The sequence below is a fragment of the Sarcophilus harrisii genome, chromosome 2 (genome assembly GCF_902635505.1).
Source record: "Sarcophilus harrisii chromosome 2, mSarHar1.11, whole genome shotgun sequence".
Lineage (NCBI taxonomy): Eukaryota > Metazoa > Chordata > Mammalia > Dasyuromorphia > Dasyuridae > Sarcophilus > Sarcophilus harrisii.
In genome coordinates, this window is record NC_045427.1 from 571,272,632 (window position 1) to 571,297,528 (window position 24,897).

General features: G+C 32.9%; 1 protein-coding gene across 1 annotated transcript in view; it reads left to right on the top strand.

The window, feature by feature from the left end:
• The first annotated feature begins 498 nt into the window (after positions 1 to 498).
• FAM160B1 (family with sequence similarity 160 member B1) overlaps positions 499 to 24,897 on the top strand; it is a 41,805-nt gene continuing 17,406 nt past the window's right edge. Inside the window, exons 1-11 of the mRNA XM_031955915.1 lie at positions 499 to 869; positions 7,170 to 7,248; positions 10,760 to 10,929; positions 12,593 to 12,697; positions 13,035 to 13,157; positions 18,230 to 18,523; positions 18,728 to 18,924; positions 19,813 to 19,927; positions 21,232 to 21,308; positions 21,420 to 21,612; positions 21,807 to 21,976. Coding sequence (XP_031811775.1) covers positions 825 to 869; positions 7,170 to 7,248; positions 10,760 to 10,929; positions 12,593 to 12,697; positions 13,035 to 13,157; positions 18,230 to 18,523; positions 18,728 to 18,924; positions 19,813 to 19,927; positions 21,232 to 21,308; positions 21,420 to 21,612; positions 21,807 to 21,976 — 1,568 coding nt within the window. The 5' untranslated portion in view covers positions 499 to 824. The remainder of the gene's footprint in view (positions 870 to 7,169; positions 7,249 to 10,759; positions 10,930 to 12,592; positions 12,698 to 13,034; positions 13,158 to 18,229; positions 18,524 to 18,727; positions 18,925 to 19,812; positions 19,928 to 21,231; positions 21,309 to 21,419; positions 21,613 to 21,806; positions 21,977 to 24,897) is intronic.

Genomic DNA, 24,897 nt, shown 5'->3' on the forward strand with positions numbered 1-24,897 from the left:
TTTTCTTGGTATTTCTGGGTTTAACACAGTCCCTCGTTTATCACAAACTCTTGTTAGTCACAAACATTTGTTAAACATCTACTATGTTCCAAGCTCCGAGAGTAACATGGGAACAACAAGATTTCTCCGCCTTCTTAGGAGGAGGGGGAAACCACGTGCCAATTCCTACGGGGTGGTCTTTCAGTGTCCCAAGTCTTCTCCTCGGTCCAATTTCCTTTTCTAAAGTAAAAATAAACGAATAAATAGCTAATTCACCAGATCTACGGGCGCCTCCCGTTGAATCGGGTCTCGACAAACCCAGAGTGGGTCCTTTTTCATGCCTTCTTTCTTTGTTGGCAGGAAGCATCTAGGGTCAGCCCAATTCCTTCTCCTCTCTTCCCCCCTCCCAAGCCCGGGCTCTCCCCGGTTCTAGGCCCTCCTCCAGCCCCCTCCCCCGGGTTCCCCTCTCCCTTCCCCCTTCCCGTCTGCCCTCCCCGGGCCGGAGAAGCGGGGCGGGGCGGCCCGCGGGGCGGAGCGGCGGCGGCGGCGGCCGGAAGGAGCGCGGTGTCAGCACAGTGCCACGGTGTCTGCCCAGCCAGAGCCTCAAAGGGTCCCCCGGAGGCAGCCCGAGCCCCCCTTCTCCCGCAGCCGTTCCCCGGCATCCCCGCTGGGTCTCCCGCCGCCCCTCCGTCTCCCTTCCCCCGTTGCTCGCTCGGTTCGCCCCGCCCCGCGCCCCACCGGCCTTCACTCTGGAGCGGCCCCGGCAGCCGCAGCAGGGGCGGCGGCGGCGGATCGAAGAGCTCTCCAGGTCGTCCCGGGAGAAGCTGCTGCAGTCCCGGGACAGGATGTTCTCCAAGTTCACGTCCATTCTGCAGCACGCCGTGGAGGCGGTAAGGCCGCGGGGTCGCGGGCAGCACGACAGGCCGGGGATCCCCGCGAGGCCTACCTGGCGAGCCCTGGATGCGGGGCAGTGGCTCGGGTACCCGCGAGGGTCGCGAGCTCGGCCGGGAAGGCCTCCTGGAGGCGAAGCGAACCACCCGGAGGGGCCAGGTCCATCCCGGCCTCCCTGAAGCTGGTGCCAGTCCCCGGTCATGGTGGGGGAAGGGAGAGGGAAAGAAAAGGGGGTCCCGGACTCGTGGTCCCGAGCTCGGCCCTGCGGGGTCCGGCACAGCTAGGGGTGCGGCGTAGCCTGAGGGCCCCCAGACCTCCTCCTAACCGGAGGTGGCCCTCCGTACACCTGGTCCTGGGCAGCCCTCCCTCCCCTCCCCTTCCCCCAGCTTCCTGGACCGTTAGCCTTCTCTTGGAAAAAGGCTTCTGGATTTAGCCCAAACAAAGAACCGAACCCTCAGGGCTTGTTTTGGTTTTCTAGAAGGGAAAAAGGAGGTGTTTGCTAGCTGGGCACCCCGACCTTTCTGGGCCCAGTGGAGCTAGACCCCTTTCTTCAAGCTCTTTGCTTCCCCCTCCCCCCCTCCAGCTCTTAGGTGCACTTGCTTGAGTTTTGCCTTTCTGAACTGGGACTCCCCCCTTGGGGGAGGGTTTTTTTTAAACGTTGTATGGATTTAAACAATACTGAGGTTTCAGTGATGCCATCTGTTTCCTTTTTTTTTGTCTTTTGCCTTTTCTGAATCTTTTCTTCTGTCCAGCAATTATGTTTACCTTTTCAGATTTTTCTGAGACGTGTATATAAAAAAAAAGATACTCTCTAATAAATAGCGAGGGAAAGAAAAGTAGATAAATGAGCAAATAGAGCAGGGATTTGTTCTTTTAAAACAATTGGGTTTTTATTGAAACTGATGATATTCAATTAATTCCCCAACTTGAAATAGTTCTTGTCTTCATTGTTTAGTTCCGTATTCATTTTTTAAAAAGTGTTCACGATACTTGATTTTATCAAACGACAGGATATTTCATTATCAATGTAATGTTTTGAATAGTAATAATGCTTTTATTGGACTCATTAACAAAACAAAATTTTAAAAATCATAGCACAATTAAATTGACAGGTGTTGATTTTAGCTGTATTGGAATCATTGTGACAAAACTTGTACATGAAATCAGGAAGGGATGAAATTTTCAACAGTTAAGAATAGTATTTAAGCTGGAGAAGATAGGATAAAATTTAAAACTCAAGTGTTATATAATTTATTATTATCATAGCATAATTTATTCATTTTCTGTGTTCACCTCTCTTAGGTTGTTTAAAATTCCTCCAATTTAGAATAGCAAGGATTTAAAAAAAAAAACTTTATGATATTCTAGGTCATGGAAATAAGAGATCTGTCATTGTTTCAAATTATTCATTTTAACTGAAAATGTTTTTTGCATCCATAAACTATCTCTATGATATTGAATTTTTTGGTTTGATAGAAATCAACCATCCTTTTTTTCCTGTATGATCTTAGAAGTTAATGTGGTTCTATGAATTTAAATATTTTGTAGAACTAATTTAATGTTTTGAGCCAGTGTTGTCTCCACTGTTTACTTTCCTATGGTAACTAGATTTTGCTAAAATTTTCTTCTATATAAACCAAACAATTTTACATTTTTATAATTTTTAATCTTATAGGCTATAGGGACAGGTCTGTGACTTTATTAATACAGGGAATTCTAAAGGAGAAAACTCCCACTACCACTGTTTCATCATCTCTGCAACTTACATAGTCTTACAGAATCCTCTAGAGCAGGACTTCTTAAACTTTTTCCACTAGTGATTCCTTTTTAACAAGAAATTTTTTATGCAGCTCCAGGTATATAGGTATACAGATCATACATTTACAATAATAAATCATAATTTCACAACCCCCACATAATTCATAATCCCAACCCCATATGGAGTCTTGACCCACAATTTTTAAGAAGCTCTTCTCTAGAGCACTGAGAAAGTAAAGTGACTTGCTAAGGGTTACACAGTCAGTATATCTTAATTTGAGTCTTCATTGTGTTCTCTATTTTAGTATGTCTTTTCTTTAAGTATTCAAAGAAATTTCTTCCAGTCATTTTTTTTATCCAAACTCTACCAATTTAACACTTAAAATATTTTTTCTTCATACAATAATCTTTATTCTTAGCTCATTCTATTGCTTTTGTGTTGTTTCTCAGTGTATAATTAAAAGGGTTTCGTGAAGATTATATGTATATAGTAGTGGAAAGTGGAATTATTTTTCTTCCAGTGCCTGTGCTGAATAATTTTGAAATAATTTTGACATTATTACTTTCCAGGTTTCTTCATTCTATTCCTTCTCTTCAACTTTTTTTCTTCCTGTTTGCTAAATCATTATGGTTGCCAAGCAGTTTGTGAACATACATTAAAACGAGTTCAAAGTGGAAATTTTGCTTCTTTAATAAGTTTCTTATTTAATTTTATCTTAATTTCAACTAAGATATTTGCAAAGACCATTATTTTAAAATTTGCAATGAGGTATTCTATTTTGGATTTAGGTGAGAAATTCATGTTTTTTTGGGGGGTGGGAGGGGAGGAAACTAATCCAATGACCAAGAAAAATTATTTTAACAGAATTCCAGCCAGCCATCTTCTGTTTTAACTAGCTAATGTGAACCTTTAAAACTCATCTCTGTTATACAAATGGACTCTATTGTCAGTAAATAGATCAGGGTTGCATGATACACATCTGAGAAGTATTTTTAGATGATTTGCGGTATGTGTCATTTAAAGAAATTAAAGGGGAGATAAATTGCCCTACTTTGACTTAAATTCCTTGCTAATTTAATTTCAGTTTTAAGGAGTATGTTTTCCCATAAGGTAATATTTCTAAGACATTATGAAGAGGGATGATCATGTTTGCCTTCAATTTTTGTATAAAGTCTTATTTCCATCCTGTTAGATAAGAAGGGATTTTTGAGATGAAAAATATTAGTTTAGGATTTAGTGGAGCAGATATGTGGCAAAGTAAGATAGCGTATGGCACCTCGAGTCTGGAGTCTTCCAGATCAGAATTCAAATCCCGCCTCAAATACTTAACAAGCTGGGTGACTGAGCAAGTCACTTGACCCTATTTGCTTCAATTTCCACATCTAAAAAATAAATTGGAGAAGGAAATGGCAAACCACTCTAGTGTTTTTGCCAACAAAATGCTAAATGAGGACATGAAAGTTGTATACAACTTAAACTACTGAACGTCAACAACAAGGATTTTAAAAAGTCAAATTCATAATAGAGTAGTTCTGTTTTATATGTGTTTATAACTCAATTCCAGAACCATTTTATAAAATGTTTATTAAACATTGTGCTGTGGAGGCTAAACAATGGTATAATCCATAGCCCTTGTCTTTAAGGTTTTGGTTATCTTGGGGAAATGACATATAAATGCAATTCAGGTATCATATAAGGAAGTAAATGATCAAGTGTTATGAGTGCTGCAGACAATAAGTATTAGAACATTGATTGAAGACAGTAGACTTGACCTAAACCTTGGAAGATTGATAGTATTTTAAGAGAGGGGAGGAACATTAAGAGTCTAGGGAAAAGAAAATGATCATAAGGAAAAGTAGGAAAGATTTTTTTTTTTTTTTGAGAACTATTTGGTCAGGATAGATCCTCTAATGGAAAATATAATACCACCATTGCTTATATAAATTACATATATATACACATATACATGTATTGTGTATGTATTGTTCACTTTGGTATTAAACATATGCTTGTTATCAAAGTCAAGAATGTGTTTACCACTCTGAAGGAAACTCAATTTTTTTTTTTTTTTGAAGGAAAGGTTATAAAAGATTCCCCACCCCTAGCTTCGATGTTTGGCAGTTGATTTTGTATAGTATAAAGTAGAACTCTAAATCTCAAATCACATTTCATTATTTTTTAGTAGAAGAATAAAAGTTTCTATGCATTGATTGAGCCCAAGTTTCTAACTTATTACTCTTACATTCAAACAGACAGTTCTAAGGGGGAGGAGATCACATTGAACATCTCACAGATAACTATGATATATGATCAGTGTAGTTGAGTTGCAAAACAAAATGTACTATGCTTAGTCCAAGGGGGATTAGTAATGAAATAGGTAGATTTACTAGGGAGTCATCTTACCTAACTCTTTATTTGAAATATTGAAAACTTAAGCTATTACTTGGACCTATTTAACCTTCTATTTAAAATAAGTTGCTTGTTTCAAATATTCTTAGGAAAGGTATTTACAAGGAAACACACAATCTTTGTTGATTAGACTTATAGTAGAAGCCCAGTTTTTGAACTCTTTGCATTTCTTAGGTGTTTAGCTTGTGGAAAAGATTGAGTTCTATTGATTGGTAAATTCATCTGGGACAATGCTGCCTTCTTTGATTCATCAGTCATTCTTTCTAAATCTGTTTAAAATTTGCTCTGAAGAATTAAAAATGAAATAAAAGCACTGAATCTTTAAGATTCAGGATATTCTTCTGAAATAGCTTATTAAATTTCTTAGGTTTGTCTCACAACTGATATTTCTGATGAAACTGAAATTATTTAGGGAAATATGCATATCTTGAAGGGAAAATATTTTTAAAATAGTTATCAGAGCCTAAAACAAGATTTTAGAATGGTTTGTCTCTCACTAATGTTCCTCATATCCTCAATCTTCCTTAAATTTATTCATGATTCTTAAGTGCATGTTTATATTTTTTTTTCTTTAATAGACTTTTAATTATTTAAAAGATTTTGTAGGAATCTGCATCTTATAGAATAGATTTATTTTCTTTTAAATCATTAATGTTAGAAGAGGTAGTAAGAATAGGAAAAAAAAGAACAGGCATGACTAGAGGTAATAGAAGTTGAGGATTTTAAATATTTTATAAATACCAGCACACACACACACATACACACTCCAATAGATATAAATGTGTATATTTATGATATGTATATGAACAACCAAATAAAAGAAGAAAAGATGCTTAACATGTTAAGCATGGGAAACATGGGACTATTTGGATATTTACATCCTGTTTGGTTAGACATTGATATTTTTAGTTTCTAGTTTTCTGGCGATTTGAATACTTATTTCCTTCCCTAAAAGTAAGAATGGAAGTAGTATGAAATTTTGGGTGTTGTGTTCAGAATGACATAGTATTAACATTATCTGTCTTAAATTTCTAGCTGTGCAGTCCATTATTTTGAGTGAGGTCTGGCAGACTCTCTCCCTTTAATAAAATAATAAAAGTATTTGTAAAATGTGATAAATTATAAAATATATTAGACTATCTGCTATCTAGGGGAGGAGGTGGGGGGAAGGAAGGGAAAAGTGGGAATAGAAGGTTTTGCAAGGATCATTGTTGAAAAATTACCCATGCATATGTTTTGTAAATAAAAAGCTATAATAACAATAAAAATATGATAAATTATTTCCCAGCATTATAAAATATAGCATACTGTAAAAATGTAATAAAACTATTGTGAAAGTACTTGGATCACTTGTTCTTGAGATCAAACTGGTTTGTTTTTTCTCTCTGTATTACTAGAAATCTACAGCAAAAATCTATAAATGGCATGTATAAAGCATGAAAAAAACACAATTTTGATCCTTAAAATGCCCTGAAATGAATTTCAAAGTAAAAATGGAAAATGTTCTTTTGAAGTACAAATTTTGACAAGGTTTACTTCTAAAATGAAAGTTTGCTAAAATAGATGATGTTCATTTTATGTCTAATACAACATAAAATGGAAAAGGTTTTCTCTCTAATATCTCTGAAAGTGTTGCCTATAGACTGATTACTTAATTGGTTTTATATATTCTTTTCTGCTGATGTGGAAATGGTAGTTTTACATTTTAAAGTCCAAAGTAGAAAGTTCCCTTGATATAATTTCATTCTACTGATATTAAATGTTGATATGAGTTTCAGTTTAAAAATAAATAATGGCGAAATAAGGATGGGTTAACTTTTCAAAACATGGCATATGCTTTTGAGTAGATTAATAAAAAACAATTTCTTAAAAATCATACCAAGAAAAGATAAGACTAAATTGTAATCCTTATATTGATAATTTATATTTTTTTCTTCTTATAAATTCTATATCTATCTTGGCTTTGAGGTTTTTATATTTCACTTTAGTACCTGACCCAAAGCAAAAGACATTTAAAAGTGGGCATTTTATATGCTATTATACATAAATAGACCAGAATTCTTTTTTTCATTTATTGAAAATTAAAGGCTATTTTCTAAATTGTGAGGTATTTCTTTTTCTTTCTTTGTAGCTTGCACCTTCTCTTCCTCTACAAGAAGATTTTGTTTATCACTGGAAGGCAATTACCCATTACTACATAGAGACTTCAGGTAATTTTTAAAATTAGATACAGAAATTGTACATGAAAAACTAGATTTATGAAATGCATTTTTTTTTTTCATTACATTAGTTTCCCCCAGAGGAAATCAAACAAACAAACAACCTATTCTGCTTTGATTCACATTTTAGAAAGTGTCTTAAGATAGTAAAGGCAAATTGTCAATTTAATCTTTCATTCTTAATTCTCTGTCATTGAAAATGTTTCCTTTAAGTGTCAGATCTAATTTTTACTCCCCCCCCCCCCCCTTCTGTTCAATTTGAATAGAAATTTGCAGAAAACTTTATTGCGGGGTACTACCTTTCCTGATGACTGTTCTCAGCCCTTAACTGACCTCTCCCCCCCACCATAAAGAAAACACATTTACAATTTAAGTTAATTTCTTTTCATTTGTTTTTCAATATTAGAATTTTCTAGTAGTAAATTATTTTCTTAATGATATATAGCCCATGATCCATTTTGAACTGTCATTATTGTCTAATAAAAAATTTGTGAGTAATTTTTAAGCCAAGGTTTTTAAAAATATTTTATCATTCACATAATACCACTACTTATAAGCTGAACAAGGACAAAGACTAACCTTCTATTTCCTTTCATATTCCCATAAATCCCTGATTCAAATAGGAGCTTAATAAATGCAGTTAAATATATGTGTTATATATGATATATAAACACATTTGTGCACTGCTTAATGTATCGACAAATACTCACCTATACTATATGTCAGGTACTGTGCCAAGAACTAATGATGCAAATAAAAAGAATTAAACAATAATCTCATATTTTATACAAATCAGTACATCATGTATATATATACCTACTAGAATGAGTTTCTTAAGGTAAGGGACTGTTGATTTTTAAGTTTGTATCCTTTGTATCTAGCACAATTATGTATAGATATGATTACTTGTCAAATCAAATTATAGCAATGTAGGACAGTTCATATTAAATTTCGAACGTTAGACTCACAGAAGAGTTAACCAAGAATTCAGTGTCTTGTTATCTTTTATATTCAGACATTCTTTAAAGCTTGGATAGATTAAAAAAAAAATGTATTGTCATAGTAACATGGGTTTTTAAAAAATTCTGTAAAACGTTCATGATCCATTATTTGATCTGTCTTGGCACTCCTTTAACAATTTAGATTGAAACTTATTCTTGACTTGTTATTCTCTGAGATTGTTATCCATGTACTTCCATTAGTCTTTCGGGAGAAGGGAGGAAAGATACCCAGTGAGATGAAAGCTTTCCTCTGTGTCTTCTAAGTTTATATTTAGAGTAGTGCAACACTGTTTGCTATTATATAGTAGATCCATCTTTTGCCTTCAAACATCTCCTCAATGACATCTTTTTCATATTTGGGGGGGGGTAAGTTAATGCTAATAATATATTTCATGCAGCCTGTTTCATACCTTCATAATACTTTGGATCCCCCACAATTTTGAGGATCATAGAATCATAGCTTTAGAATTAGAAAGGGGCTTAACAAGTGTTAATACAAGGAAGAGTGCTAAATTTGGAATCAAAGAACCTACTCTTGAGTACCAGAAAATTCTTCTGTTTAGTAATTGATTTGAACTTGGATTGTTTATTTAATCTTTCTGGGCTTCTGTTTCTTTTTATTAAAAAAGATCATTAGACTCAATGACCTCCAGCTCTGGAGTATTAGAAGCAGTATAGTTAGTGGGAATAGTACTGGTTTGTGGTCACAGGACTGGGATTATATATTTCTATTCTGTATATATCTGTGTGATCATGGGTAAGTTATTTTGGCCTCAATTTCCTCATTTTTGAAATGAAGGGGTTAAATTAGACGATTTCTTAAGGTCAGGTCTCTACCAGCTTTTAATTCTAGGATCCTATGAATTCCTTCCATTTTAGACCTCTAAAGGTAAAAACAAAACAAAAGAAAACAACAACTTACCTATAGTCAAATAAAAAATATAAATTTTTTAAATAGATTTTTTTCCAATGGAAAATTCTTTCTCTTCTATCTCCTTCCCTCCAATAAATGAAATAAGGAAAAACAAGACCCGTATAGGAGCTAGTCAAACAAAACAAATTCCTATTATCAGCCATGACCAAAAATATGTCTCATTTTCATGGTGAGTCTATTATCTCTCAGTCAGGAGAAGGGTAGCATACTTTATCATTGAACCGCTGGAATCTTGGTTAGTTATTGTGTTGATCATCATTTTTGAGTTTTTCAAAGTTGTTTGTTTTTATAATATTGTTATTACTGTATAAATTTTTTCAGTTATTCTACTTATTTTGCATTTATTCATTATAAGCTTTGCAGGTTTCTCTGAAGCCATCTTTTGTCATACTATAAAGTATAATAGTATTTTATTACATTAATTATTTGCCAATTAATAGGTAACCCCTTAGTTCTAGTTATGTTGCAAAAAGAGCTACTATAAATATTTTTGAAAATGAGTCTACAAGTAGTAATTAAAAGATCCCTGTTTTGAAATTATGTATATTTACTGCAAATCTAGCACCTCTCGCAATGCACTTGCCATCCCTTTACCATAATGGGGATGTTTAGCATTTTGTAATTTTCAGCCAAATAACATTATTGAGAGAATATTGGTCTTAAAAGCTTAAGATCATTGAAATGTTACACAATTTCCCAAATGTCATCTAGGCCAGTTTCTTCTTCTTATTAAATTCTGGGGCTAGCTCATTTTCTAATCTGCCATTATAAAAATAGGTTGCATTTAAAAGGGAAAACACTTTTTTGATCAATTTAATAACATGAATATAAAAATGAGAAAATACTGGGAGAAAATCTGTATTGTTTAGTAGTCCTAAATACCAACTTTGAAAAAAAGTTACTAACATCTTTTGATTAGAGTTTTTTTTAAACAGGGTTTTTTTGTTTCCTCATTTATTTAAAACACACACACACACACACACACACACACACACACGATGATCAGGTAGGTTGAACTGACTTTCCCAATAGCACATGATAATCAATGATAGAATCAAGAACAGAACCCAATAGTGCTTACTTTCATCTCTTCCTCTTCTCCCCAATCTGGATCTCAAGGTTACTCTATCAGCTAGTTTTCTTCACAATTCATCTTTAAAAGTGAGGTTTTTCAAACTATGGTTTAATTAAATATTTTATTTTAAGAAGTGTTGGATTGACATTTCCTTCTACAATCATGTTCTCTTGTGTAAAATATACTGCAATTCTATTTAATTCAAGAACAATTTATTAAGCACCTATTATGGGATTTTGTACTAGTGGAGATACATACAAAAAAGATCTGCATGGCCTTTTGGGCCTTATAATTAGGGGGAGATAAAGCAGGTACAGAGAAATGTTATACAAATTAGGATAAGTACAAAAGAGGTACGTTGTTGGTTATTTTGGATGAACAAAATTTAATCCAGAATATTAAACAGGTTTTTTGAACAGGACTGTGGCAACGTATTTTTAATGAGGAGACAAAGTATGATGAAGTTTGATGGATCCTATTTTTACTCTTTAGATGATAAAGCTCCAGTGACAGATACAAACATTCCATCTCATCTGGAACAGATGCTAGATATCTTGATACAAGAAGAAAATGAACTAGACTCTGGAGAGACGGGCCCTTGTATGGAATATTTACTTCATCATAAGATCTTGGAAACACTGTACACGTTAGGGAAAGCTGATGTAAGTTCTTGATACATTCTGTTCTGATTAATTTTATGAAATTTTATGAGTACTTTAAAAACAGTATGGAGTGACTGGAGGGTCAAACTTGATAAGATTAAGTCATTTATTTGTTAGACTATATGAATTCCTTAGTGAACAGAAATCATTTATTTAAAAACTTCTGAATAATAAATAAGACACTAGATATATTTAATATTCTAATATAATTGGGTAGATGGGACACATTGAGTGTCAGAAGATGAATAAATAACAGGATGGGAAGCATGATTTGGGATGAGCTAATTATAGGGGGTCATGTGATATACAGAAAGGATAAACTGAGCCTCAGAATGGAACTTTCACAGTGCTGGGGGTTAAATCTTTCAGTGCATGATCTCAGGAAGTCGTGTGGTCTTTAGGGAGCCATCAGCAAACTGAAGATATGGACAGGGTAGATAGTACGATGGGATGGGAAACATGGTCTGGGGTCTGACTATATATATTGGTTCATGTACTTTTGTACTGGTTGATTCACTTACACCACTTAGGATAATCTAGCTTTCGAATAATGGCTTTGGTTCCATTCTCTTACTATTCTCTTTTAGCAACATAAAATTTTATAACCTGATTATGTCTATATATGATATTCAGACAAGCAGATATATAGAAGTCAAATTTTCTTTGAACACATCTTCCTACGCCTCATAAAATTATTAGTGATATCTTATACACACACATGTAGACAGTACTAAATACCTTATATTGTCTTACTCATTTTTCAGTTATTCAATTTTTATTTCTTCCTAGTATACCAAATGTTCTGCAACTCACTTTTCACTTTTTTTTTTTTCATTAAAATATTAGATAAAGATAATGATTCTGGAGCAAAATAATAAGTATTGCACTCCAGTATATTTGTTTCTAATTATTACACATACACGTATTATACCATGAAATGAGTGAGTCACTGAACAAATACTTTTGTAACCAAAATTATGATTCATATTCTTTCCTGATATTTTTGATGCTTAAAAATTGTTCACTAAAAGGCAATATAATGAAATTCTAATTATATGAAAATAAAATATCTTTATAAGGAAAAGAAAAAAAAAAAGGCAGTATAATTGGTATTGATTATGGGAGACCTAAATAATATAAGTTCATTGTTAATTCCTTACCCATTTAATTTTACTGTCAGTCCTCAGTTTTCCTGTGTACTATGCATTACATAGTATTTTACAAATAATTAAATCAAGTATAGTTGTCCATTAAGATATAATTTGTGCCATAGAATTCCATTTGATAACTGTTTGCATAGTAGGAAGTTTCCAGCCATTATCAAATAGTAACCTCTTTAGTTGAAACTACATGATACTAACATTTAGAAACTACATAGTTGTTTTTGCTAATACGAAATTTAGATCTCAAGATTGTCTTGTCAACATAACTTTACATATTTATAAGTTTTTAACTTTACACACTATGTAGTCTGATGCAAAATTTTCTTTCCAGAATTTAAATTGATACTTGGTATTTTCATTCTTATATTTTAATTATCTATGATTTTATGATATTTGAGAGGGTAATAAATTAATAAAAAAAATTTTCCCATTTCTTCACTTTGGGGTTAAATATATTTTCTAATATTATTCATTTCTCTTTTTCCTGTGTGTGTTCCTAGTGTCCTCCAGGCATGAAACAACAGGTACTGGCTTTCTATACCAAACTTTTAGGAAGAATCCGACAGCCATTACTTCCACATATTAATGTACACAGACCAGTGCAGGTATCTTTTCTCCTTTAACATAAAAATATTTCTTTTATTTGGTTTGATAAAGAAATTATTTTAACTTTTTCTAAAGGAAACATTTTAAAAAGGAAATGTTTAGATCTAATCAAATATTTGAGGACCAGCTATGTATAAGATAGTATTCTAAAGTTCAATGATGTAATTATCAATTTTTTATTTGAAATATTGAAGATATTAAGAAATAGATTAGAAAATGAGAATGTTTTTCCCATCTCCATAACATGTGATATGTCTTCTACAGATTTGAAGCTTTAAAATAATCCTTACCTTTATATGAATTATAAAAAAGTATTTCTTTTTTTTTTTTAAACAGAAATTAATTAGACTTTGTGGTGAAGTACTTGCAACTCCAACTGAAAATGAAGAAATTCAGTTTCTCTGTATAGTGTGTGCAAAATTGAAACAAGATCCCTACTTGGTCAATTTTTTTCTTGAGGTATGTAGAACTATGCTTTTATTTTAAGAACTAAAGATATTTGTTACTGACTTCAGTTATAATTTTATAAGAACTTTGCTTTGGGAAATTTAAAAGCTTATTTTTATCATTTCCTAAGACAACTTTTTATTTAGCACTTGTTATTTTATTCCAAATTTACTGGGGCAGCTAGGTGGCACAGTGAACAGAGCACCAGCCCTGAAGTCAGGAGGACCTGAATTCAAATCTGGTCTCAGATACTTAACACTTCCTAGCTATGTGATCCCGGGCAAGTCACTTAACCCCAACTGCCTCAGCTTTAAAAAACAAAAACAAAAAACTCCCAAATCTAATGATGCTAAAAGAATGCACATGAATTGCATTAATGGAATTTTCATTGTGAAATAGTTTCAAGCTGATAGCTGAAGGAGGACAAGAAAAGAGGGGTGGGGGAGACTAAATTCTCCAGGCAGGTTTGCTGTCATTATTGTTTAATAAATCTGATACGAGATAGAGGTAACTGTAGATAGCTAAATTTTATGCCAGATATAAAGAATTGGTAAGTTTCTTCTCATGTAGTGAATTAGGTAAGAATACCAGTTTTACATTATTTTTACTAATTATGTTGGTTTTCTTTTTGTATCTTCATAGTTTTTTAAAATGTATTTTATTAAAACCAACATTTAAAAAATTTTTGAGTGGGAAAAGTACATTTACTGATTTGCTTCATAATGAGCAGTGTTAGTTTCAAATATAAGCGGGTTTCCTAGCACTGAAGTCACATTTTTTTGTATATAATGGTTAGCAATATTAGCTATGTTTCATATTTCTTTAACTTTCGTGTGTGTGGTGAATATCTTTTGCATTCTAATGAAACCTATAGACCCTTCTCTGAATAATTTTTGTTGCCTACATTTATAATAGAAGGAAATGATAAATTAGATGTTAGTGAAAATAGAAATAAATTTTTTTTTCCTTCCAAGTTAAATGGACCACCAAATCTGTTCATAGATTCCATCTCCATGGACTCCAATTTAAGAACCTCTGACCTAGTGCCTGCAAGGGTTGTGACCTTGAGCAAGTCGTTTTCTCAGTCTCAATGAGCATAATATTTGTATTAGCTACATCACAATATGATTGTGAAGGAAAAAACATGATAAATCTTAAAGGTTGTAAATATATGAGCAATTATTCTCTCTGTCAGCTATTGAAATTTTTCAAACGTAACATGGATTTTTCAAACTTAAAATTACTGATCATAACTAACAATGTTGCCTACTTTAGGTCTTTATTTAATTTACTAAATCTAAGAGAATAATGATTATTAATTAGTATATTAGTTGTAAACAGTGCTTCCCAGGTGCTGAAAATAATTTGTTCATGACATTTTAGATACTTTGCCTGAAATATCAACTCCTTAGTTTAGCAAACCTTATTTCATTCATAGTTAAGAGGCAAATTTCAGCCTAGCATGCTTGGATTCTTATACATTTTAATTAGTTGAATCTTAATTAATGAGCTTTTGTTGTATTTTATTCTTTTACTAATAAACTTTTGCTACCAGGGCTAGGTGAAGTTTACGAAATATTGTGATGTAAATAGAAATTGAAAAGAATTTCACAACATAAATTCTAAATATTTTAAAATTGTCTTTAAAAATTTTTATTTCAGTGAAAAAAAATTTTGCTTTCTCACAATCCCATTCCAATCTTCTCCCTTTTCATTTGAGAAAAAAAAGAACAAAGCAACTTAAAAAGTTAGAGTCAATAAAAACAAATTTGTCTCATTTTGTACTCTGATCTGAGTCTTTATGTACTTCGCTGTAGAGAGATATCATGTTTCATCATTAGTCCTCTGTAATTGTAGTTGATTATGGTGCTGATAAGAGTGCCTAATTCTTTCAAAACTGTTTTCCTTTATGATGTTGTCATCATTATATAAATTGTTCTAATTCTATTCACTTCACTCTGCATCATTTCATATAAGTTTTCCCAGATTTCTCTGAATGCTTCATCACTTTTTACAACACAATAGTATTGCATGGCATTTATATACCATAAATTATCCTTCCCCCAATATGTAGGCACCCTCTCAAATTCCCATTATTTACCACCTCAAAGAACTACAAATATATTTGTATATCCTTGGAGTTGGTTTCACTTAGGACTATTTCTCCTTTAAGTTCCAACTTCTTAAATTATGGTTCGTGATCCCATATGGGATCCCATAACTGAATGTGGGAATTAGGAAATTATGATTTATTATAGTAAATGTTTGATCTGTATGCCTGATTTTTGTGCTTATTTACTCAAGTTCACATAAAAATTTCTTGGGCAAAAAGGGGCTATGAGTAGAAAAAGTTTAAGAAGCCTTGTTACTAAGTTACCTTTCTACTAATAAATTTTTGCTCTTTTCCTTCTATTTCCTAGTTGAGTGAAATATTTTTGTGAACAACTGTGTGTGTATGTGTGTATAGGTATTTGAAGCGTCAGCTGTTCTGTCTACCCCCTCTTTATTTGTATAAACTTCTACTTGTGCACCTTGACTATGCAATATAATTTCTTTCTTTCCCTTTATCTCCATCCAGTCCCAGTATATTCTGCTTCCCCTCTTAATTCTCCCTTCATTCGTCTTTTAAGATCATCAAAACATAATAGAACTATTCCTAGGCTATGTCTATTCAGATTTCCTTTACCATTCCTGATGATTTTAGGGATCAGCAGGTATGCATATATCACACTTCCCTATATTAGAATATAAACAGTTTATGCCCTTGCATATTGTTGTTCATTCATATTTACCTTTTTATATTTCTCTTCATTCTTTTGAATTTCAAAGTTGCTCTAGAGCTCTGGTCTTTCATCAGGATTCCTTACAAGTCTTCTAGTTAATTAAAGATTCATATTTTTTTCCCTCTATATGATTATACTCAGTTTTGCTGTATAAGTTATTCTTGGCTATAATGTTATAGTTTTATCCATTAGAATATTATATTCCAAGTTCTTGATCCCTTTATTGTGGTAGCTGCTAAATCATGTGTAATCCTAACTATGGTTTCCCGTTATTTGAATTAATTATTTTAGACCACTTGTAGTAATTTTTTTGGCTTTTGGATTTTGACTGATGTTCCTGAGAATTTTCATTTGAGAATTTCTGGCCACAAGATGACCAGTGGATTCTTTTTTATTTTACTTTGCCCACTGGATCTGTGAAATATAGGCAGTTTTCTTTTGAGATTTCTTGAAATATGAGATCTAGCTTCCTCCCTCCTCTGCTTTTTGGTTATGACATTTATTTAGTTAATTCTTTTTTTAAAAAATGTCTGTTTCTTTTATTTGCCCAGTTAAAAAGTTTAACAATCATTTAAAAAATTTTGAGTCCCGTGCATATCTTTTGATTCAGCAGTCTCAGTACTGGGCCTGTATCCCAAAGAGATCATAAAATACAGAAAAGGACTCACGTGTGCAAAAATGTTTGTAGCAGCTCTTTTTGTGGAGGCAAGGAAGTAGAAATTGAGTGGATGCCATCAGTTGGTGAATGGCTGAAAAAGTTATGGTTTATGAAAGGAATGAAATGTTATTGTACTATAAGAAATGATGAGCAGGCTGGTTTCAGAAAAGCCTAGAAAGATCTACATGAACTACTGCTGAGTGAAATGAGCAGAACCAGGAGAACATTGTACATGGGAACTACAAGATTATATGATAATCAACCATGATGACCTTGGCTCTTTTCAACAATGTGATGATTCAAAGAAAATAGAGACAAAAATAAAAGCAAGAAAAATTGTTTCAGTCTGCATTAAGGGTTCATTAGTTTTTTCTCTGGAGTAGATAGCATTTTTCATCATGGATCCTCATGGAATTGTCTTGCTCAGATTAGCTGAGAAGTTCGTAATCGATCACTCTTTCAATCTTGCTCCTTACAATCTTGTTCTCCTGGTTCTGCTCACTTAACTTTGAATGAATTCATATAAGTCTTCCCAGGTTTTTCTGAAAGTATGAAAGCTTTTCATGAAAGCTCATTGTGTCTTTTATAGCACAGTAATAGTATTCCATCCCAATCATGTACCACAATGTGCTCAGTCATTCCCCATTTTATGGGTATCCCCTCAATATCCAATTCTTTGGAACTACAAAAAAAAAAAAAAAGCCACTACAAATATTTTTGTACAAATAGGACATTTTCTATTTTCTTTCAAATGGTTATTATTTTAGTCTTTGTACTAACATAGAAATTGCCTGGCACATAGTAGATGCTTAATAAACACTTCTTCATTTATTTCTGTGTAGTAACTATTTGTAGTTGTTCTCCTCTGCTTAATGTGGTCTCAGTTTTATTTCTCAAGATAATTAATTGTAATCCTTTTTCTAACTAATAAAAAGTTGTTAGTATTGTGATTTTTAGTTTGGTGAAAGGGAAAAATTCACTTGCTAATTTTAAGAGAGATTATGATAGGTTCTAATTTATGTTTGTGTTATAGTATTTGCTCATCTGTTTATGTGCTCCAACCAAAACCTTTTGCTTTCAAATTGATCCTTTTAAGTTTCTTTTTGTTTCAGGAAAACAAATTATCATAGAAGAAAGTTTGGAATCTTATCTTCAAAGATCTAAGAGTATATGTTGAGGTGTTTATATTAAAAGAACCTAGATTTATGAAAAAGTCTTGAATATGAATTAGTTCTTTAAAATTTTACATTTCCTATCATTTTATTCTCATGATCCCATTGAAATCATTGCTTTCATGATGACTTGATTATTTTAACTTTAGGTCAAAATTTTTCTCTTCTGTTATACCTAATATTACAGTATCTATAAAGAAAATTAAAACAAATAATACCCATCTAGTGGTCACTAGTCTCTTCCAGAAAGATTTTGCAACTAGTATTAAGACTATCATAAAATAGTTAAGATATATATTAAATCTACTTGATTAACATAGTACTATGTTAAGCTGCAGTATTTTTTTTTCTGGAGATAATACCTTATTGATTGCTGAAGTACCTAATTATAGAAAATTCACATTTTCCTCTAGACTTTGTAGTTTTTAGGATTGTGTGGTGTGACTTTGAGAATGTTGTGATTCTTTTCAGAACAAGTTAAAATCATTGGCTTCCAAAGGAGAATCAGATTTAGCTACAGAGGATACATTAAAAGGACAAGATTCTTTAACAACAGATACAAAGCAGGCCTGTCAGTCTGAGGACTTCTCTAGTAGTATTGGAATAGAGGCAACAGAAATAGAAGATGATCTTCCTCATCAGCCAGATGATCTGTCCACAAGATTGGATCAACTGAATGTCACTTCATTGCCTGAAGCTTCTGCTGTTCGTCCACATCAGGATTACAATTTAGTAAATTCTTTGCTAAATCTTACTAGAAGCCCAGTAAGTTCACTTATCATTTATAAATCTTGTCATTTTCCTTTTGCACAATTATGGTAGTAAAAGTTTGAAATAAAGCTTTTAGATCTTAAGTATCTATCCTTAGTTTAGAAGAAAACATATTCATATATTTTAAAGGTTTTTTTTTTTCTCCTAAAACTACAGATTTTGAAAGGCTGTATTTTTTTTTTTTTTTTTTCTTAATAGGATGGTCGAATAGCTGTGAAAGCATGTGAGGGTCTGATGTTGTTAGTAAGTTTGCCAGAACCTGCAGCTGCCAAATGCCTTACTCAGAGCACTTGTTTATGTGAACTACTGACAGATAGACTTGCTTCCCTCTATAAGGCCTTACCTCAGTCAGTGGATCCCTTAGATATTGAAACAGTGGAAGCAATTAACTGGGGGTAAGAAATTTCATGTGTATTTCTCCATGAAGAAAAACATTTTGAATCATAAATTTCTGTTTTTTTACAATGACCTTTATTTTTGAAAATTGTATGGCATTTCTTGTGTAGAGATGTTTACATTTCACTGTTCTGTTTCATGTTTGTAGGAGTACTCAATTTTGAATGAATTGTAATGTAATAGGTATTTGAGAGTACAGTTATATATTTCCACCATTTTTTTTTCTTTGTTTAAGCTGCGTAATCTTTATAGATAATTCTAGCTCCCTTCCTCAGGAATCAAGTTACCTAGCAATAGGTAGTTGCTTGCATTCTTGGGATATCTATCTTTGAATTCTGCCCTTCCATCACTTTTTAAAAACCAAAATTAGGGTACTATTTTAGTCTCTTAATTTGAAGAAGAAATTTCTTGTTTAGTTGTCCAACAATTAGCAATCCTTTTGCCATTTTGCACAGCAGAAAAGGGAAAGAAGACTTGGCCATTTTATCATTTATTTGCAGATTTTCTTACCTTCCTTCACTTCTCTTTCATACCAACAACTAAGCAACCTACTTTTTATTGTTAAGTTTCCAGAGATTGTGGGGAAATTGAGAGGAGGAAATCGGGCATGTTTTCTTTTCTCCTTAAATTCCACTTATTTTTTAGTGTTTCTGTTTCTGTGCACTAAAAAAAAAAAGAAAAAGAAATAATTTCTGTTTTTCTAATCCATCTTTGTTTTTCTTTCATTGCTTTGTGTAAACACTCTGTGTTTTGAAATTAGTCTTTCCTTCTCATTGTCTTAAGAAAAATGATGAACCTAAATGACAGAATGAAATGTGTGCATCTTGAAAGCTATAATTTTTTTTTTTTGATATCTTATATACTAAGTACTTTTCTGCATATTACAGTTTGGATTCATATAGTCACAAAGAAGATGCATCAGCTTTTCCAGGAAAACGAGCCTTGATTTCCTTTCTCTCGTGGTTTGATTATTGTGATCAACTAATTAAAGAAGCACAAAAGGTTTGAAATTATCTTTGACTCAAAGATCATTCAAAAAATAAAAATATGTATCCTTTTAAATTTGAACTTCTTGCATCTTACTCAAGATAGATTTTAAGTATGTCAATGATTTGCACAGTCTAGTTTAAAAAAGCAAACACTTTTTCCTGGGAAGATATAAACAGACTAAGTTCAAGTTCTGAACTTTTTTATTACTTTAAACAAGTTACTATGCCCTTATTTTCTGGTGTATAAAAATGGGTATAACATTTGCTTTTGTAATTTTCAGAAATATTACAATGTATAATGAAAATATATTTCTTTGAGAAACTTAGAAAACTTGCTGTATTATAAGAAGGAACTGTTGCAGTTAGTCCTATGGTAATCAGTAGATTATCCCCCACACTCCTCCCATCCTTGAAGAAGAAATTCAGCTTCACTTTTTAGCAGATTGACTTCAAGTTACTTCTTTGCCACTGGCTTGCAATGCTTTCAGGATTTCCAAACACTTTACATTCATTTAAAAAATTTTATCAATTTAACAGCCCTGTGAAGAAAATGCTGTTATTATTCCTATTTTACAAAGGAGGAAACGAGTGTCAGAGGTTCAATGACTTGCTCATTGCACATAATAGTGTCTGAGGTAGAATTCAAATGCACATCTTTCTAATTCCATTCTATTCACTAATTTTCTGAAACTGTTTTCTTAAAGAAATTTTTCATAAGTGAAAATATTATATAAAAGATTAATGAGCTTACCAAGAATCAAATTAGCTTATGACTGATGACAGGCTATTTTGATACCATTCACACATTTTTCTTCTTATTTCTGAACATTTGCCGAAGGTGTGTAGATGGAGCCCTGAAATAATGTATAAATTGAGTGCATGATGTTAATATGTCAGGAATCTAGTTGGTCAGTCAGTGAACATTTATTAAATACCTGTTATGTGCCAAGCACAATGTATGAGGCACTGGAGATTCAAAGAAAGTGGGGGGAGGGGGATGCACTCACGTCTTAGAGAATTGTCTATGATCCTGGGAGGTTCAATTTTTTGTAATCATGTAACCAAGTATCAGAAACAATATTTGAACCTATATCTTCCTGATCCCAAATCCAGCACTCTATTTGCTTTACACTAAGATGCTTCTCAGTTTGGTTTCATGTGATTAATTCACATTCTTAAGGAAGATTATTTTCTCCACCGAATTAATTAGGAAATTAGCTTTTCAATTTCTTAAATATTTAAAATGTAATTTTTTTTTCAGTTTATAAAATGTTATTCTTATACCGTATTAAATGTTTCTCTTATACTGTGTTTTAGTCTGCTGCTGTTGCTCTGGCCAGAGCTGTTCGGGAAAGGTTTTTCATTGGTGTTATGGAACCACAATTAATGCAAACGTGAGTAACTTCTTTTTTTTGAAAACAAATAATAATAAAATGAGTGTTTTTATGTCAAGTTAGTCTTTTCTGTCAACCCTAAGTATCTTTTTACTTTTTTTCTTTGTCCAGTTCAGAGATGGGTATTCTGACATCTACCGCTTTGCTCCATCGCATTGTTCGGCAAGTAACTTCTGATGTTTTACTTCAAGAAATGGTTTCTTTTATTCTTGGAGAGCAGAGGGAACCAGAAACATTAGCAGAAATTAACAGACATCCACTTCGGCATAGATTAATTGAGCACTGTGATCATATATCTGATGAGGTGAGAAAAGGAACAATTTAGAAATTAACTTTAGAATTTCAAGATACTAATATCTACATATATAAGTATGTATATATTATGTACATTTTTTCAATGTATTTATTTTCTAAAATTTGGAAAGAAAAACTATGCACAGGCAAGAATAATAATTTGAAAAGATATTTTAAAATTCATTCTTATACTTTTGGTTACAGATTAGCATTATGACTTTAAGGATGTTTGAACATCTATTACAAAAACCCAATGAGCACATTCTTTATAACTTGGTTCTGAGAAATCTTGAAGAAAGAAACTACACAGAATATAAACCTTTATGCCCAGAAGATAAAGATGTGGTGGAGAATGGATTAATAGCAGGAGCAGTGTAAGTTTTTAATGTGTCAACTGAGCATCTTAAGTAGACAGTTTCTTAAACATGAAATCTTAGAACTGAAAGGATCTGAGCGATAATCTAATCCAACTTCATATTTAATGCATGAATACTTTCTATAGTGTCCCTACAAGATAAATAAGTGTCATTAAATTCAACCTCTATTTTAACAGCTTCAAAGATAAGATATCACTTTGAAGGGGACCCAGTTGTATTTTAGGGACATCTATATTCTTGAGAGATCTTTAAGCTAAAAATCTTTCTTTTCATTTCCTTTTCCCCACTCCTCATCCCACAAAAACAGCAATAATTAGTTGTAATTCTCTCATATTTATAAAAAATAATTATATTTTCATATAATGAAGCTTTTAAAAATACAAAGATAGCTAAATATTCTCTGTAAATACTATGTAAACTAAATATCCCTGTTTACTTCCTCTTATGGCATGGTTTCATGTCTCCCTTAATTTTTCTATTTCACTTTGCTTACTCTTTCCTCATGTCTCATTTAGAAGATGAAAAATCCAAACCACAAGATTCTAGAAATTTTAAAGTTTAGCTGAAAAAAGCCTACCTGCCATAACAGCATAGAACTATTAGATTTATTGCCAGATTTAAAATCAAGAAGCTATTGGTTCAAACTCTACTTGTGTCACTTACTTGACTATGTAGTCATGAAAAAGCCACTTAATTCCTCTCACCCATAGGCAGCTCTCTAGGACTCTTTGTTATAAATGATCAGTGGAGGAAGTTATGGAGTAAGTTCCCACAATAATAATATCCATACTGATAAAATTAGGTTCTAGACCTATTGACATGGATGTTTTAATCCATATTTTTAGTTGGGGAAAAAAAAAATCTGTCTGCTTTAAGCTTGAGACAAAATTGATTTAACTCAAACTAGTTTGTCAGTTATATACTGATACAGTATTTCTTTTTTTTTTTAATTAACTAGATGATGACATTATCTAAATAGGAGAAATAGAATTTCAGAGATATTATGTCAACTTTTAACTGATAGTTATACCTTATAATTTATCATTCAGCCTCCACTTATTATTGAAAATCTTCACATTTCTGAAATAGGCCCATTCTATTTCTGAACATCTTTAATCATTAAGAAATTTTGATTTTGAGTTGAAATCTGATGCTCTGCTTTGTTGTTTTTGTTATTCAATAATTTTTTCAGTTATATCTAACTCTGTGACCCCATTTGGATTTTTTGTTTTGTTTTATTTTTGGCAAAGATAGTGAAGTAATTTGCCATTTCCTTATCCAGTTCATTTTACAGATGAGGAAACTGAGGGAAACAGGATGAAGTGACTTGCTGAGGGTCACAGCTAGAAAGTGTTTAAGGCCAGATTTCAACTCAGGAAGATGAATAATTCCAGATTCTAGGCCTAGCACTCTATGCACAGCACCTATCTGACCTTAACCCTCTGCTACTTTTACCCACTTCTTCTATTAAGTCTTTTGGGGCTAGGTAAAACAAATTTAACCTCACTTCCACAGGATGACTCTTCATGAACACAAACAGCTGTCATAGCATCCTTAAGTCTTCTTTTTAGGCTCAATAGTTCCAATTTCTTCCACCATGTTTATGGCATGGGTTTCAATCTCCACTTCTCCCCTTCATCTAGAATACTCTGGTTTATTTTTCAATTTAATTTTTTAAAATTATGAACTTAAATATAAAAAAGGGACATTTTCATACACAGAAGAAAGTCCAGCTTTTAAAAAATGTATACCAATTCCACATGTTGCCTTCAAAATTGTCTTACTTGTCTGTGCTTCTTTTGGAGCTAGCTTCCTTTTGTGTTTTTCTGTGCATTTAAAAGTGTTGTTTTTGGCCAGTTTTTTTTAAAGGGAGGGACTTCACTATTGCTACCCACCATCTCCTGACTTCTTTTTCCATCTACCATTAGCTTAGAGAAAAACAAAAACATTGTTATGGATTAAGCAAGAGTTAGGCAAACAAATCCAAATAGTGGCCATATCCACAAATGTATGTTTGATCTTTGTGGCCATCCACTCTTTATTAGGAGTTGCATAATATGTCTTAAAAGAAATAGTTGGTCATTGCTTTGATCATAGTTTTCAAGGCCTTTGAAAGTTGTTTTGCTTTATAGTGTTATCCTTTGTATAAATTGTTTTCCTAGTTCTGCTAACTTCACTCAGTTCAGTACAATTACATTATACAATTTGTTGAGTCTTTCCTTAATTGTCTAAGGCAATTAATCTAAGGTACTCTCTTCTACCCTTTTTAGGATCAGGAAGTTTATTTTCCTTTTGACTCTTTTCTTCTTGTTATTATTCTCTCTCAACCCTGCCACCTTCCTAATCCTATTTGATCCTTATTAATTTTGAAGCATTTTTACATTATACTGTTTGTATGTTGTTCAGTCTTCCTTTGTCCGTTTCAGGTAAGAATGACGTTCATCTGATGCCGTCTTCTCTCCCCCCCCCCCCCACTCCTTCCATCTTTGTAAATTCTCTCCACGTTGTAAATTATGAAAAATAACATGTTCCATTCCATTTTTCCATCTTAGGCAAGTTACTTAACCTGTGCTTGCTTTGGTTCCCTCAACTATAAAGTGAGGATAATAGCATACTTTCCAGCATTGTTATTATTGTTATTCCTCCATTGTGAGGAATAATTTTGATAATTGTAGTGAACTGAGCACAGTTCCTGGTACATAGTTGCCACTATATAAATGTCAACTATTATTATTATTTCTCACTACTACTAGTGTGATTGTTTTCTTTCTACATGACTGGTTTCCTCCTTTTTCTTTTCCTTCTTTTTCTCCCTCTTAAAGATAGACCCTCAGAGTAGAACCAAAATGCTCTCAAATCATATGATTTTCTTAACATTCTTATTATTTTAAAAATACATTAAGGTTCTGAAGGGAAGA